Below are 18,181 nucleotides of genomic sequence, written 5' to 3'. Positions count from 1 at the left end.
CACTGACCTTGGTGTCTGCAGAGTTGTTTCTCTCCTCTCATATTCTCACTCTGCTGTTCTCTGGCTGCAGTTGCCGTTGCATAGGTTTCTTTTCCCCCCTTCCTAAATATACTATCACAGAAGCGCTACCACCATTGCTTATGGGCTTGGCCTTGGCCAGCGGTGGGTCCATCTTGGAGCTGGTGGGTGTTTGCTCTATCAGACATGGGGACAGCTTCCAGCAGCTTCTCACAGTAGCCCCCCTGCTACCAAAGCCTTGCCATGCAAACCTACTACACCTTGTTGAACCTCATACCATTGGCCTTGACGCATTGATCTGGCCTCTCCAGATCCCTCTGGAGAGCCATCCTACCCTCAATCATATCCTACGATTCTATGATTCGATCTGCGGCTGCTTTCCAACGACCAAGGTATTTTTTTTTGCAATACCATACCTAAAATGACACATTGCAGTACACCATCCCCACATCAAACATTTCATCCACCCCTCTCTCCTGCTAGCCCAGAACGACACCCACTTTTTTCCTCCCCCAACAGCTTATTATCGCCTTGCATTTAATGGTCTCTACTGTAACTTATCCACTCCCACTGTGTTGCTGCTCTGCCAGCTCTTTCCCCATTTTGTACTTGAATGTCTGATTTCTCCTTCTAACTACAGCACTTTACACTCGCCTTTATCAAATTTCTTCCTGTTATTTCAGGCCTTTTTTCCTGCGTATTATGGCCGTTTCACATTCTGATACGGCCCTGGAAAGTGCCTGCGTCTATTCTCAAGTCGGTGACAATCACAGATTTTTATACTGGCTATTTATTTCAATCCTCCAGTCATTAATGAAGTTGTGGAAAAATACAGGTCCTACAACAAAATGTACAGTGGTCTCACTCAAAATACCCTCTCTGACTACATACCAATAACTATTCCAAGTGCAATTTTTCTGCTACATTGTGATAATTTACTTCATTTCCTTCTTTTGCTTGTAAAAAGGATATAGTGAGGCAAAGAAAACGTTAAATGCATGTTTTCTCCGAATCATCCATCATTTTTTCTCCATCTCCTCATCTTTTCCCACTTAATCACTTGCCTTTCTTTCTAATTTCTGCGATTTCATTGTGATTGATCCTCACAAGTCCTCGCTGTGCCATTTCTCCTTCACTTTGGGAGATTGCGGCTGGGCCATTAAAAGAAGGACCTCTCTTCAGTTATCCCACCCATCATCTCCCAAAGGGACCCAGGCACCAACGCCCACACTGACTGAAACTGCCTTTTGAGGAGCTTATTCTGCTTCTCTCATCTCTCTGCTTTCTCAAGAGCACCAAACGCCAACTCCACAGCCACTTTCACCTGAATTACCGCCGACTTCAAGATTTTTAACCACCTCTGATAAGCCTGACTGTAATCCAGAAGAGCCAACTCTAGAATAACACCCTGTACCTTCTGAAATACAAACTCTGTCCTCTGTAAAAAAAAAAAAAATAATCCATTAACTCTGTCTTTTCAAGTCTTCCCATGTTGGGTACTTTCTCAACAGATACCTAAGTAGTGAATACCTCCCAATTCCACCAGACCTCATTGTTTGGGGGTACTGGTAGATGAAAAATTGGGCATGAGCCAGCAAGGTGTGCCTGCAGCCCAGAAAGCCAACCGCATCCTGGGCTGCACTGCATCAAAAGCAGCGTGGCCAGCAGGGCGAGGGAGGGGATTCTGCACCTCTACGCCACTCTGGTGAGACCCCACCTGCAGTACTGCGTCCAGCTCTGGGGCCCTCAGCTTGTCCAGCCCAAACCATGACAACAGGAAAGACACAGACCTGTTGGAGCAAGTCCAGAGGAGGCCACAAAGATGATCAGAGGGCTGGAGCACTTCTGCTGTGAGGACAGGCTGAGAGAGTTGGGGATGTCCAGCCTGGAGAACATTTGCTCCATGGAGACATTGCAGCATTCCAGTACGTGAAGGTGGCTTAAAGAAAGATGGAGAGAGACCTTTACCAAGGTCTGTAGTGACAGAACAAGGGACAGCAGTTTTAAACTGAAAGACAGAAAGTTTAGCTCGACATTAAAGAATTTTTTCATTATGAAGTTGGTGAAACACTGGCACAGGCTGCCCAGAGAAAATGAGTCTGCCCCATTCTTGGAGGTGTTCAAGGCCAGGATGGATGGGGCTTTGAGCAACCTGGTCTGGTGGGGGGTGTCCCTGCCCATAGCAGGGGGGTGGAACGAGATGATCTTTAAGGTCCCTTCCAACCCAAAGCATTCAACAATTCCAAATCTTTGGAAATACAGATGCTGTTACTGCTCAGCATCGTGCCTCCAGCCCATCCTGAATCACAGGTCTCTGTTTCAGTGCTGCAGTTTAAACCCAGAGTCTCTGCAATGCCCATCAACCATTTTTGACATATATTGACATCGAGTTCCTCCAGTGTATTCCTCATACCAGTGTACAGACGTTTTAGCTTAATATGTTGCTTCATTCTCTCTCCTGCCTCTTACAGTCCCAGCTCCAATGAATAATTCATTTACATCAATGAAATGCAACAGTCTGGCAGGACATAGAGTTTCATAGCAGAAGCTAAGACAGAACCCAAAATTTCAACCCTCTCCACCATCTGGATTTGAGCCATAAAGACTAGAAATAACAAGTATTGATTGTTTTCTTTCTCTTGGCTAGAAATGCTGTTTACGAGTCACAAATCTCTCCTGAAAGTTTGTTTGTAACTAGCACGCTTCCCTGGAGAAAGGTTCTGAGAAGTCAGTATTTCTGACTGCCCAACCAACCAACCTTCCCCTACAACCTGCCAAAACACATCATTGGGAGAAGCCTGGTCAGCTATTAAGGGGACCGTACAGGAGTCAAACCACTCTCAGTACCCAGGGAGTACGGTGCTACAACAGTCAGCACACTGACATACAGCAGGGCTCTGCCTTCCCCCAGAAAAGAACTCTTACTGCAGTGCCAATGTCTTTATTACCATAAAAATATATCATAACACTTTACTGCTTAAGGAACATGAGCCAGCAGTGTGCCCAGGTGGCCAAGAAGGCCAACAGCATCCTGGCCTGTATCAGGAATAGTGTGGCCAGCAGGACTAGGGAAGGGATTGACCTCCTGTACTCAGCACTGGCGAGGCCGCACCTCAAGTACTGTGTTCAGTTTTGGGCCCTTCACTACAAGAAGGACATTGAGGTGCTGGAGTGTGTCCAGAGAAGGGCAACGAAGCTGGTGAGGGGTCTGGAGCACAAGTCTGATGTGGAGCAGCTGAAGGAACTCAGCTGCCAATGGAATCCTGGGCTGCATAGGGAAGAGTGTGGCCAGTAGGTCGAAGGAGGTCATTTTCCCCTTTACTCTGCACTGGTGAGGCCACAACTGGAATACTGTGTCCAGTTTTGGGCTCCCCAGTTCAAGAGGGACAGGGAACTGCTGGAGCGAGTCCAGCGAAGGGCAACTACGATGATTAAGGGCTTGGAGCATCTCCCTTATGAGGAAAGGCTGAGAGAGCTGGGACTCTTTAGCCTGGAGAAGAGAAGGCTGAGGGGAGACGTTATGGCATACAAGTATCTAAAGGGTGGGTTGAAGGAGGATGGAGCCAGGTTCTTTTCAATGGTTCCCAGTGACAGGACAAGGGGCAATGGGCACAAGTTGGAACATAGGAAGTTCCATTCAAATACACGGAAAAACTTCTTTATGGTGAGGGTGGCAGAGCACTGGCACAGGCTGCCCAGGGAGGTTGTGGAGTCCCCTTCTCTGGAGATTTTCAAGACCCGCCTGGATGCAGTCCTGAGTAATGTGCTCTGGGCAATCCTGCTTTGGCAGGGGAGTTGGACTAGATGACCTCTAGAGGTCCCTTCCAACTCTGAAAACTCTGTGATTCCGTGAACTGGGATTGTTTAGTCTGGAGAAAAGGAGGCCAAGGGGAGACCTTAACGCTCTCTACAACAACCTGAAAGGAGGTTGTAGAGAGGGGGGTCAGTCTCTTCTCCCAAGTAACAAGCGATAGGACAAAAGGAAACAGCCTCAAGTTACACCAGGGGAGGCTTAGCCTGGATACTAGGAAAAAGTTCTTCACAGAAAGGGTTGTCAAACATTGGAACAGGCTGCCCAGGGAAGCGCTGGAGTCGCCATCCCTGGAGGTATTTAAAAGATGGGTAGATGTGGTGCTGAGGGACATGGTTCAGTGGTGGTTTTGGCAGTGTTAGGTTGATGGTTGGACTTGATGATCTTAAAGGTCCCTTCCAACCTAGACGATTCTATGATTCTACGACTCTGTGCCTTTGAGAAAGCTTCAGGTCTGCACAAAACACCCTAGTTATGGCAACAAGTCTTATTTTAATTCTAGATAATTTCATGATGACTACAAGTTGGAGAATTTTGCTTTACAGAGGTCATCAACAAATAGAAATGAGGACACTGTTAATTCAACATCCAGGCAAACTCTTTTTGTTAAGACAAAGCTTTATAGCCTCTAAATAGCAGCATTATCAAGTATCCATCATGATTCAAATACACTACGGTCTGTCTTCATATTACACTTTAAGGCCCATCTTCTCTTAGCCAAAAATACATATTTTAGTTCAACGTTATTTCTTTAAGGGACAGATTTGCTACCCAGACATAACTTGAATTGTATAACCTTGGCCTCTAAGGTTGAAGTTATTTACCAGTTGCCAGGTTGATTTGCCCATTTACACTCACAGATAGATGCCCCCTGGTCTTCTCCAGCTATTTTGACACTTCAGATTTGGGACAGTCTGTGAAAGCTAAACTCAGTCGTGTACAAAGATACCAGACGTATCTTTACACAGGTCTGTGCCATGCAATTACCCATCTCCACGCTACCACTGATTTATCTTGGAATCCTTTCAGCTGGTAACTCCCTCTTGAAAGCCTGAAACCATGACTGTTCAGTCCCACAGTCTGTGTTGCTTAAATAGGCATCTGAACCGCATCTCACTGGGTACCTTTTTTCTGGCCAGCACTGCATCCTGGACATCAGCAACGAGAGACACATGAAATTTCTAGCTAAGAACATCAGATGCAGTTATGAGGATTTTACAAGCCACACACTGTGACCAAAATCAATTCATTTTACTGAGACTCAGGGGTGGCTATTATTGCCCTATTTTTAGGGTTTCTCAGCAGATATTACAGAGCACCACTCAGCAAATCTCTTTCTAAAAGGGTGGTAAAAGTGCATGAAGAGAGAGGTTTTTAAATTCAGATGAGTATCACCTATGCTGCTGTTTATTCTAATCTTAACTTTCACCCAAAAATTAGAGTCGTGGGTCAGGAAAGATGAGGACAGCACTGGAAAGAGAGGAGTCAAAGGAGTACAAACAGAGCAGACAGGCTGCAGCCCAGAAGGACAGAAGCATTATTCCAAATCCTGAACTAAGCCAGCATATGTTAATAACTACTGCTTACAGGGTTACTGGAATCCTGATCCCCACTATGCGCACCTGGGAGATTAAATATCGCAAGCATTGGCTGTGAGACATCAGAGAGGCTTCTTCGGTGCTCCTAGCAGAGCTGCAGTCCAAGAACTGAGCCTCCTTCCGCTCAAGCCATTAGACACAGCCAGGCTTCCTACTAGTTCGGCAAGCATATGATCTGTGTAAAACGACTGCACGTTACCTCCGTCTAACTAGGGGAGATTACAAGTATCTCTACATAACATTTTAAGCATATAACTAAGAATATAGTTTGCCCTTACTCAGCAAATGGTGATCGTATCACTGAATCACATGAATAATGACCTGAACAAATGGATTTTTTTTATCTTCAAATTTCTGTATGATGTCTAGAGGCAGAAACCCATTTCACGATGACCTGAAAAATAATATACTGTCATATACTATTCAGTTTAAAACTGATCTGAAGCATTTTTAATGTATCAACATTAGCTTCCTCACCTCCCCAAGAGGAATATGTTTGTTAATCATCTTTGCAGATCAAAAGGTCACATGGGATGAAAATTCTTTTAGAAAAGGAATCTTTAATCTAGCAGACAAAAAAAAAAAAACGTCTGGTCACCTGAAGTTGGAGAAAGAAGCAAAGAAAATATAAAGTATGTATTTAAATTGTAAGGATATGGTATTTTGGGGAACCTGATTATGTACAACAGATTTTTATAGTGGGGACTCTTTCTATTTCAGAACCTTTACATGGGACTAGTATTTTTGCTCTGCTACCTTTTACAGTCTTCATTAAGACTAAGCCCAGAGGAAGTGGCATAAATTCCTGCAGCTCTGAAATACAGCTTCTCTCAGTGTTTGATAGCTTGGTCGAGCAGTCCATTAATTCAGATTGGTCATCTGTTAGCAAATCATAGGGGAGAAAAAAAAAAACCTTTGAATTCACTGATCACTAGCATACAACTACAAAGAGAAGTCTTTGAGTATGTTAAACTGCTGTTGAGACTGAGGAAGGATGGAGGGGTAGGCTGTGCCAGAGGGCACTGGGTAGGAGACAGGAGCAGCACGCCATGGTGTTATGATGGTCCTTTAACTAGAGGACCGGCACAGGCTAGCAACAAGCAAAGCCATTTAGGGAGCCAGGTGCTTGGCCAGTGTCCGATTCCACCACGATTTGTCCTAGGAGAGTTCAACCATAAATACAGAACGCTCACAGAATAGTGTGGTTCTTGGAAAAGTATGAAAGCTGCTAGCAGGTCTATGAGCTCTGCACACATTATGGTCAGTTCACTTGGTGATGCCATTTTCAGGATAAATAATAAAGTCATAGAATCATTGAACAGTTTGGGTTGGAAGGGACCTTTAAATGTCATCTAGTCCAACTCCCCTGCAATGAGCAGGGACATCTTCAACTAGACCAGATTGCTTAGAGGCCCCTCCAACCTGACCTTGCATGTTTCCAAGGATGGGGCATCTACCACCTCCCTGGGCAACCTTTTCCAGTGTAACGGGCTGTTAAAAGGCTACAGCTCCAGCCTACTCACCTAACGGAACACTCCAGAGTGTACAGGGTGCCATCAAACTGGTCCCAATACTGTATATCTTCTGGTTAATTTCCAGCACAGAAAGCCATGATAATGGTAAATTAATCAGCAGAGCCCACAAAAAAAAAAAAAAAAAAAAAAAAAAAAAAACACCACAAAAAAAAACCCCACACAAACAAGATGCAGGAAACTCTCTTTAAACCTCTTCAAACTGGCTTTAAAACAAGACTCAATATTTTTTAAAGACAATCTGTAGTTCAGAAGCATTTATGAAGCTGCTGGAAATTCCAGGGCGTTATCTGTTTAAAGGAAGTGTGGTTAGATCATCACAATAGTTTAAGTTATAGCTAGAAGCTTTAAAAGAAAAAAGGAAAGCTTTGTTGACTTTCTACGTTTTGAAGTTCCTATCTGATTTAGAGACACTTATACTCAAATAATCTCTCTGATAAGGGTGAGAAAAACTCATCCAAAGTCCTGCAGTGTGGCACAATTAGGTATATAGCCCAGCCCTGAGCAAATGATTTGTGTACAAAAAGCTATTGAGAAGGAGATTCCACTGCTTCAGAAGAAAAGGGTAGGGCAGATCTTGTACTCTCAGACTCCAGGAGCTGTCATCTGTGATGTTTCATCAATGTATTTGGTAGAACTGGATTCTTAATCTGCATAATCTTTAAGCAGAGTAAGTATTCATTCAAAACTGAAGCTAAAGACAGACAGTAAGTAATAATTTAACATCTAAGCTCAGATTTAACATCTAAGAACAGATTGTAACCGAGCACCATATCAATTTGCCAGCAAAAGCAAGGCAAAGAAACATGAACAGCTTTATATACACACAAAAAGTATCACATAACTGGTTCGAAACAGGACCCCATTTCCAGGGGCTATGAGCACCTCCAAATGTCTTTTTGTTTCAATGGGAATTGTGCATACTGTTAGCAAATTACTGATGCCATGCAAACACCTATACCCAAGTTAGTTTGTTCTTCGTCTGAAATTTCCCCTCCCCCACCCCCCACAATAACAGCAATCAGTAACAAAAGCTTCTGTTTCCCCTAATTTAGTGAAGCTTCCATTTATACAAAGAACTTGAAGTACCAAATGAATACAGAATTTTAAGAGCAGAAAGAATAATCATTTTCTTAAGAAACTCAGAGACATGATACAAAAGAAACAAAACTGAATCCACATACAAAATTACAGGTTGATGTTATGTTTAACTATTTATATTAAAGCCACAGCTGATGTCTGGTATGTATTGAGTTAAAAAATAAGTTTCAAGAAACCTTTACTGTGAAATTGAAATGAAATTTGGGGAAGTTTAACAAATTTCATAGCTTTAGCTGCTGCAAAAACAATACTTTACTTGGAATGCAGTCAGAATTTCAAATTCCTGAAATGCAAATTTTTCAAACCTTAAGTAGTTTACTATAGCTGTTGTCTGAAATGAAGTATTAGGCCTCATAACAAAGAAAAAAAAAAAACAAAACAATACCTTCTCCACTTTTTCTGTTTTTACATAAAGGATGAGAAGTGCTCCCAAAACAAAGTAAATTTACAATTTTAAAATGTTACTACAGAAAAAGAAATGTACATTCCATTCTTTCCTTGTGACTATACTATATTTTAAGCAAGACTGTGCCTAAATTCAGAGAATGCTTGATGTTTTAACTGCACAAGCATTATATGTTGTAATATTTATCACTGGAGAGGCCGATGGCAAACTTCAGTGGCATCAATCTTCACATTATGAGATGGGAAAGCAGTCGTTCAGTTGCACTCGGATTGTTGCTTGCTTGCACCACGGTACAGTTGCATTTAGCCTGGAATCCAGTGAGAACTCACCCTGACCTTTCACATTTCCCTGAAAAAGCTTTTCTACGCTTTTACATAAACCAACAGACACACAGGATAAACAGCTCTTCAGTTCTTTCATTGACTATAAAAAGCAGGTTTTCTTTAAATCAATAGCTTAATAGTTGTGATAAATATAGCTTTTGCCCGATTTCTTGCTTGTAATTCAATGTAATGCTTCTTGATACCTCAGTCATCATCTTGCTGATTTCTTTTCTGTCGATGGAACAGGAGAGTTCATAATGTTAGGACATAGCTATCTGAAGTAAGAGCACTAATAAATCATGACAAGTATTTCCAGATACAATGGATATTAGACAATGACTGCATTTCTAAGCTATTTTTTTGAATGGTAAGAGATAATATTTCCAGCAAATAGAACAGTGACATCAACCCTGTCCCCCATCCCAAACTATTGGATTTTATTTCCAGTAAAGAACAAGAATTGCCCTGTACATTAGCCAACAGACTATACAAGAACCAGAAAATACAATGGCCATGGCAGAAGTCAGTGGTCAAGATGAAACTGCCCTCCCCTTCCTAGCTTTCAAAGATGTCACTGATCGAAGGAGCAAAGAAGTTGCATTGAAAAAGGATCAAGTGCTTAAGGCCTTCTCCTAAGTATACTTATCTTCTAACTTTTAAAGAAGTTCTTAAAAAGCATTAGTTTCAGCATATAAAAAAAAAAAAAAATAGATTTTCATTTAGACTACATTTGTATTTACATTTAAATAAGAAAGAAAACAGCTAGGTCTTTCAGTAAGATTTGTCAAACTACATTCATTGCTTCCCCTACAGATACAAATAATTAACTGAAGTGAGATCAGTATGAAAGCTTGCTCTTCATGACTTGAAAAAAAATTATAGATCAGCCCAACAATACATTGTATGATGGTTTCATGGCTTCATACATTACTCTTTCTGTGATTGTATAACCTATGTTAACTACAAAAGCACAATTCCAGGCACTTTGATGTTGCCATTTCACAGACATGGAAGGTCAGAAATTTTTTTCACTACTCCTTACCAGTTTAAGGAAGTCGATTAATTTGTGAACATCCTCTCCTGTAGAAAGGTCCACAAAATCTTTCGGCAGTCGGTAACTCAGGTATGGACTAGGCTGGACAGTAACCTTACTGTTCGTACAACGGAAAACTGGATAGTCCTTCAGAAAAAAAATATTGGATAAGACAAGAACTGTGTATGTGAATAAAGCTAGCAATGTTTCTTGAACTCCTCTGTGAGATTGTCTGAGTCACTTTGCCAAAAAGTTTATTTGACATTCATTCAACTAAGCCTGCACCTCCTAAAAACTGTGGTTTTCTTATTAAACACTATGCCCACTAAAGAGCAAAAGTTAATAACAGTCAAATCAACACATTCATTCCCTCGCTTTAAAGCTTCTACAATGTATCAATTATTAATACATTTAATATAGGTACGCTTATAACAGTGCTGTAATAATGGCGGTGATTCTGCCCCTCTATTCCGCTCTGGTGAGACCCCACCTTGAATACTGCATCCAGCTCTGCAGCCCCCTAGATAAGAAGGACATGGACCTGTTGGAGCAGGTCCAGAGAGGCCACAAAGATGATCAGAGGGCTGGAGCACCTCTCCTATCAGGACAGGCTGAGAGAGTTGGGGTTGCTCAGCCTTGAGAAAAGGCGGCTCCAGGGAGACCTTATTGTGGCCTTTCAATACTTAAAGGGGGCTTATAAGAAAGATGGGAACAAACTTTTTAGCAGGGCCTGTTGTGATAGGACAAGGGACAATGGTTTTAAGTAAAAGAGGGTAGATTTAGACCAGATATAAGGAAGAAATTCTTTATGATGAGGGTCGTGAAACACTGGCACAGGTTGCCCAGAGAGGTGGTAGATGTGCCATCCCTGGAAACATTCAAGGTAAGGTTGGACAGGGCTCTGAGCAACCTGACCTAGTCAAAGATACCCCTTCTCATTGCAGAGGGGGTTGGTCTAGATGACCTTTAAAGGCCTCTTCCAACCCAAACTACTTTATGATTCTATGATAATTTTTATGATAGAATCCCTAAACTTGTCTTCACAGGTTCCTTGTTTAAACCCATGTTTGCAAATATAATCTTACTGAAATTATGATCTAAGCTTTCCAACCAATTTACTTACTGAAGGAAAAAATATCTGTAAAATATAAAAAAAAAAAAACAATAAAAATCTCTAAACACTTAATTGTAGCAACAGGTTTTGGGTAACTTGATTTATTTTTCAGTTCAACACGTTGACATGCAACTTAATTGCCCACTGTATGGCAATAAGCAGCTTCATTTTAAAGACAGAACTTCAGTAACTTCACACCAGACTGTGATTGCATGTAAGCTGAGGCATGAAGACAAGTAAGTCTGGTTTTCATTCAGGCTTATACCACAGAAAGCTGTGTAAAAGGACTGGCACTGAAAAAAAGAAATCCTCACACGAAAATTCAGGTGTCCCATGGACAGCTCAAGAATTGGGAGTGTGTTTTAACAAAGGCGACACAGCTTTTAGCAAGAAGGCTCATTGAATAGATTTTCATACAGCAGTAGCCACACGGTGAGACTAAGAAAATGGCATGAATGTTAGCCTGCAGTGTGGTGTATTTCCCTTTCAATGTGTTATGAAAATGGCAAATCTGAGCAAAGCTCAGATGTTAAAATCAGCTCAATAAAGCATGTCATTTCAGTTACCTCTAATGCCATTTAACAACTAAAAAGTAAAGAAAAGCCCATGATATCTGACTAGCCATCTCTCCTCAGACAACTACCAAGTGTTTACCAGGATCAAGTAACATGCTACTTTACATCTTCTATCCAGCTGTCCAAGGACTGGTTAAGATGCGAGGACTCAGTCTCAAGCATACAGTTAAAAAAAAAAAAAAAAAAAAAGCTGGAATGCAAATAAATAAAGACTATTCCTCCCTCTCTGTATTAAGGGGAAGCTATTTGGTTTTTTGAAGGCAATGCAGCTTGGAAGAGGGATAGAAAAGCCCTGCTCTGCAAGTCCAGGGAGTTCAACCAGAGGACAAAGCTTCCCTGAGGGTATTCGATATGAGGAAGAGACAGAAGTTAAGCTTCTTTTTGTCTCCCCCCAAACATAAATCTGGAGCTCTGGGAAACTGTATGACAGATATCAGGAACAAAGCAGAACTTCAGGTGATTACATAGAAAAGTAACAGATTTTAAGAGAAATTGAAAAGACTGCATCAAAACTGCACAAAAGCAAGTTTCAGGGCATCTTCTTTGCAATGTGGTCAAAGCTCCAATATGGGCTTGTACTGTTTGAATTGAAAATTCCCTTTCAGGCATCTAAAACTAGCATGTGATACTTGTTGAGATTAACTACTGTCTAATAAGGTAGATTCTACTTATGAAGAGTTTACATTTCCTGAGTTAAGGACATCCATTTACTTCAATGGGGTCTGCATCATAATTTGATTATAACCAAAAAAGAAAAGAAAAAATAAAAGGCCATAACGCCTGTTGGATTTGTTAGCCAGCCTCCCTCACCGCAGGGCTGTACCTGTTCTGTTGCTTCCCCTTCACTCTGGTCTCCTTTCAAGTTTTTCCCAGAGGTCAGTTCTTCCCACGTGAACAACAAGGAGTCTGTTACTTCACCAAATGGGTTAAAATCTATTAACCAAATCTTACCCTGCAATGGAACAATAGAAGAATTAAAACAAGCCACAGAATGGAAAGAAACAAACAAAAAAAAACCCAAGAACAACAAAAAAAATTAGAATACACATACATTACTGTAGTATGCTTGGTGTTCAGATAAAGATATGTCAAAATTGAAAACACTTACAACACAGCAAGCTATGACTTACTAATTTAATCTATTTTTCTTAAACAGAAGATCAGACAAAGCTCAAATAATCTGAATTCAGTTCTACACAAGGTGCTTTTAGATACATGGTTCTCCAAGATCCCCAGACAGGAAGAACAAGGAAATGGGGGGGGGGGGGGAACTACCACAACCCAAACAAAAAACCCCACCCAAACAGGGATTTTGCTTTCCATCAAAAGCCACCTCAGCACTGTTGCACATTCAGCACTCTACAAGAACTGCTGTTCTTGGTCTCAAAAGGGACTCTAAAAATACAGGGCAGGGTCTGCAAAATGCTGGTGGAGATCTTGAAAGCTGAAAGGTGCTGCACAGATACAGAAAAATAAATAATAACTTAAAGGCATTTTTAATATAGCCACCACTAGCAGTCCAGACTAGTTTCTCCTGCCTCATCTTTAATACATTTGTGTTCCAAACAGTTGTGGCAGTATGCACAACAGCATGCCTGTCTTACAAATGAAAAATGAAAGTAGAGAAACTAACATGACATATTAAAGGGAAGAGAGATGTCTGCAGGGGAGCAAGAAATAGTTTGTATTGAGTCATCTCAAGATACAATCCCCAGCACAGGGCCATCTTTTCTTACCCAAGAAAGTGTCATCTATTCTAATAAAACAAAACATTATAATAAATTATAGTGAAACAGGACTAAAACTGCTAGTAAGAATTTGCAAAACAAGTATTACACCTGGAAGAAATCAGATCTATCAAATATGGAAAGAAAAAGGTTGCTGTAACATAAGCAGGACTGAAGGGTATTATTGTGTTTATTAAAGATCAACTGGGACTGGAAACCAAACCTGAAGACTGTGTAGCTACTAAAAGCTTACTTTGCTTTCTCTTTCTTTCCCTCACTCCTGAAGGATGTTCTTTCTTTAAAAGATCTTCCCTATCTTGATACAAACAGCAAATATCTTCAATGATTTACACTACAACCATCTGGTTTTTAACTTACAAAGATGCTTTTGAAGCCTTCAGTCACAGAGTAACATGGAAACTTCTGCCACCCACACTACCTAAGCCACCCCCCACCGGCAGGCACTAACGCACTATAGAATAGGAAATGCACGGAAACCCATACAGTAGAGAATAAAAATGCTCTGGCTGGTCTGTTACTATCCCCAGCAAGTTACTCGTGCAGGTGGGGGAAGTCCCAGCACAGATGAAACCAGTGATACTACTTGTAAACTGGAACTGAGCCAGCACCCTGACTGGTGAGCGTGTGGTTGCACACAGGCTTTCACAGCTCGCTCTCTCTCTCAGGGCAGATCCACGGGGTACAACTCTCACAGAGCGAATTTTAAGAAGCCAATGCACTGCAACAGCCATACTGAAACCAGACGGCTACAAAAGAAACTCCCAATTGCGGGGACACAGACCTGGGTGGTTTCTTACTTGTTTTGGAAGGGTGAAGAAGCACAAATCTGCATGGCTAAGATGCAACACCTCTGCATCAATATTGACACCATAGGCGCAGAGAGCAAACAGGGGCAAGCTCTGCTATCATTTTCCATCTCTGTTCTTCTTCAAAAGGCAGTCACAAATTCTCATTATAAGTGATGTTTTACTTTTGCTAATGGGGACATCTTGTTAGCTCCAAGGCAGCAGGAAGAGGAATCTGTAATTTCAGATTCATTCTATCACACTAGAAAAACAAGCTAATGAACCAATTTAATCCAGACAGAAGCAATGGCTGGCAAAGTTCGTTCAGCAGTTCAGAGAATCTTTCCCTGCACCAGAAACGCTTCTACTTAACAAAGGACTTTGCTATGAAAGGCATTCACAGAGACTCTTCCTCACCCCAAATACATGAAACTCAGCTTTGTCATAGGAACTCAAGATAATTTCTTTACAGAAGAAATGAAAAAAAAAAAACAAAAATTGTTTTTCAGGCTACTGAACGCAACACCTGTTTTTTGTGAGCACCCAGCAGTATTTCTCCCTCCCTGCAGACAACAGTACACCATCGACAACACCAACTGTTTCTTTGAGATGGTCTGAAATCTGCACTGAGCTTTAGTAGCTGCAAATTGACGAGAAGTGGCAAAGCAAACTAAATATCCCTTTTCAAGGCTCATTAAAGGGAGTTTACTCTGGGTCAGTAACCAAACTGTCTTTTCTTAAGATAAAATGCTTTTTCAAGTCATACACGCAATGTCATGATTTAAATGTAGTTTCAGATGAGTTGTGCTGCGTATCTAAAAAGCAGTAGTAAAGCTATTTATCTACCATCTTCTGGTATTAGTAATCTTTGTCATATGAGAGCACAGAATGCACAAGCCAGGAAAGCAAAGTTGTGCATATCTGGAGGGGGGAAAAAAAAAAAAAAAAACAACTTGTATTACATAGGATTTTTTTTTCTCATCCTAAAACAGGAACCAATAGATTTACCATATCATGTCAGCTTCATGCTTTGTTTTACTGAAGCATTAAGCAACATGCTGCTGAAAGGAAGTGTCTATGACAAAGACTGTTTAAAGGAAGTTAAAAGATAGATAAAATGCAAACTAAACTGTTACATCTCCCTAACTCCAGCTGCACCTTCATGCACAGTGGCAATGCTCGCAAGGCAGAGACAACAAGCACTAGTTTGCTCGTTAACAAGAGCAGCTGTGAGCTAGCAGTGGTCTGGAGCCACACTGCACTTTGTCTTCACCAGTGACTTGTCTTGAACATGGTCACAAGTTGTTAACACCTGGGAGACAGGCAGAGCCGTAGCAGAGCTGATTCTCAGGCTTGTCAGCTGTTGCACAAAGATTGTGAACTGCTAGCACAACAACAACAACAAAATAAAGTGGATCCAAATGAAAACAGGCTACCAGTCCTGCTACACAACCTCTTCGGGACCAGGTCTTCAGATCATCCAGTCTGGAAGACTGTATGTTTCTTCCTTAAAAAGATAACTAGTCTGCACTAGCTCAGATGAGCTCGGTGAAGAGAGTGGAACAGGAAAGGCAGACACATCAAAGCTTTTTCTCAACCAGGCCATGGCTGCTTCTATGCCACCCTCCAACTCAACGAGCAGGACCTGCAGCAGCCTACTCTGTACAGTCTCTCAAGGAACTAAAGCAAGCATGGGGACAGGGCTGCTCTCATTCACAACTGTATCAAAGAACAAGCTTCTCCAAGCTGAATATTAGAGTTGAAAGAATTTAAAATAAGCAGACACTGGACATTTCTCTCATTCTGTAGGTGAGGTTGCCATGCAACCAGCCTGATGAGGAGCACAGGCTCTGGAAATTAATCCCACTCTGCAACACTCAATATTCTTTTGCTGCCTGTAACTCACATACAAAGGGAGAGATGAATAATACAGTTGCAAACCACAAAAGTATGTGTGAAAGGAGAATCTGACACACAAAGGGCTATCTGGCAGTTTACAAGACCTGAGGGTAGAAGGCACTGAGAGATATCTACAAACAGATATATTTTATCTTGACAGATGAAGAAACACTGCTCATTTGAGATCACACAGGCTGAAACCTTTCACTTGAATAATCTGTCTTCATGCCTCAGCTATGAGGCAGAGTACCCAACGGCAGAACCCAGTTTGACACTGAAGTGTTGCTCCACGTTTTACCCAGCAGCATCCTCAAGTCTGAGGATCTGAACCTGGGCAGGTAATTTCCATTACCGTTTAGCGTGGCTGGTTTTAGCCTGTAGCCTGATTTTAGGTACCTAGGTTAAAAGTTGTGGAAAACAACTATTGTACTGTTACTCAGCACATGACATGTATTCCTATTTAGTTTTTATTTTGCAAACTATGGCATGATTTATTATTACAGAATTACAAAATACTTTAGCAACATTCAAAGTCAGAATCAGAACTTATTACAAATACTCCCAACTCAACTCAAACAAAGACCTTCTGCAATCCCATAACTGTAAAGAAGTCAAACAGTGAGATTCATAAGTGTATATAGCAAAAGTATATAGCTTTATTTTTTGCGTATCTGGTTTCGGATTTGGAAAAAAATTAAGCTGAAACAAAGACTGACTTTTTAGGCACTAATATGATTCCTAAAATCAGGCTGTGATTCCCAAATCAGGTTTTGAGATTTGAGGCTACATAATGCATTTTTGGTTGAGGTTGCTTTTAAAACAATACACGTGTGCCTTTCAAGCACAATTCATCTGACCTACTTCTCTCCATTGACACTGGCAGAGGTCGAGGTAACAAACTCTGATACTGGCACCTGAAGTTCAGATGGGACGTTTCTCCCCACTCTGTCACTACCTGGACATTTAGAGTTCTGATCCACCGAGCACCCAGAACCACACACAGCTGGAGCAGCTTTAAGAGAAAAACTGAGTTTCCATCCATCAAACTGGGAACGCCACATTCACATACTCTTTTGACCACTACCCCTTCGTACTCTAGACTTCCATATATGAAGTAAAAGTTATCATTTTCCAATCTCACATGGATAACCTGAAGAAATATTAAGGATTAGTTTCAATGAGTTCAGATGCTAATAGGGAAAAACATCACGGGGAAGGAAAAAAAGCCTTATTTTTTAAATATCAGAGCCATTCTGGCACATTCAGATACCTTTCCATCAAAAGCACTCAGAGTAAGCACTATGCAGATGAAACCTTAGCAACAGGTAGTGCTTCGCTAAAGCAACTTGGTAATGTTATATGACATTGATTAACTGCCCATCTTAAAAGAAATTGCCCCAAGCCTGCCAGTGTTTAAGAGGCATTTGAACAATGCCCTTAATAACATGCTTTAATTTTTGGTCAGCCTTGAATTGCTCAGGCAGTTGGACTAGATGATCGCTGTAGGTCCCTTCCAACTGAAGTATTCTATTCTACTCTATTCTAAATTATTTCAGCAAAGACTCTCCACATCATAATGAAAACTAAATCGGCTCCAGTAGATTCACAGAACTGACAGTTGAAGTCAAAGTTATGTGCTTTAAGACAGAGTGCTTCTCTGGAAGATATTCACTAAACAATTACATCACTGGCACAGACATTTTTACACCCATAATCCTATTATTCTCCTACTGTAGACAGAGCCTAACACAGAAAAAGACCTTGAGAACAGAATAATAACATCAAGTAGGGTTTTTTTGTTGTTTTGGGTTTTTTTGCCAGGACCACTTCTAGGAAGATGAAGCTATTATTTGCTTCATCTGTGCAGCATTTCAGGAAAAGTTTCCACAGAATAAACAATTATATACAACCTATTGTTCACTTACCCTGCTGTCTCTGTACACATCAAAAACAACTGAAAAGGAGAAAAAAAACAATGTTAATCTTAAAAGATATATAATTTCACAGAAGATATCTAAATCTGAATAGATACTGTGTAGACCGCACAATCTGCAAAGTCAGTATGTCTAAAGAACTCCAAGCCAGAATTAGGTTCATTTCCAAGAGGGAGTTGAAACGTTTCAAGAACTACTGTTAATGCACTGAGAGATCGGCTGCCGGGTTTTCCATTTAATGCTGTTTTCTTCTGTTGATTTTTCCCCCCAGCAAAGAACATTTGATAAACTCTTAGCCCAGACA

General features: G+C 41.1%; 1 protein-coding gene and 1 long non-coding RNA gene across 2 annotated transcripts in view; both read right to left on the bottom strand.

The window, feature by feature from the left end:
- Positions 1-5,762: 5,762 nt before the first annotated feature.
- LOC309685956 lies at positions 5,763-6,251 on the bottom strand. Its single transcript, XR_014270508.1, has 3 exons — positions 6,184-6,251; positions 5,905-5,992; positions 5,763-5,821 (listed from the first exon to the last, which is right to left on the bottom strand). It is a non-coding gene; the product is annotated as an uncharacterized lncRNA (long non-coding RNA).
- Positions 6,252-7,791: 1,540 nt separating this feature from the next.
- The window catches only part of CDC123 (cell division cycle 123), a 37,160-nt gene continuing 26,770 nt past the window's right edge, over positions 7,792-18,181 (bottom strand). Inside the window, exons 10-13 of the mRNA XM_082489016.1 lie at positions 17,869-17,897; positions 12,335-12,463; positions 9,832-9,969; positions 7,792-9,020 (exon numbers count right to left, since the gene is read on the bottom strand). Of these exons, the coding sequence (XP_082345142.1) occupies positions 8,994-9,020; positions 9,832-9,969; positions 12,335-12,463; positions 17,869-17,897 (323 nt within the window). The 3' untranslated portion in view covers positions 7,792-8,993. The remainder of the gene's footprint in view (positions 9,021-9,831; positions 9,970-12,334; positions 12,464-17,868; positions 17,898-18,181) is intronic.

Source organism: Vanellus vanellus, assembly GCF_965231255.1.
Source record: "Vanellus vanellus genome assembly, chromosome: 1".
NCBI classification, from domain to species: Eukaryota; Metazoa; Chordata; class Aves; order Charadriiformes; family Charadriidae; genus Vanellus; species Vanellus vanellus.
The sequence above is the reverse complement of the archived record's forward strand: the minus strand, read 5'-3'. Positions and strand labels throughout refer to the sequence as shown.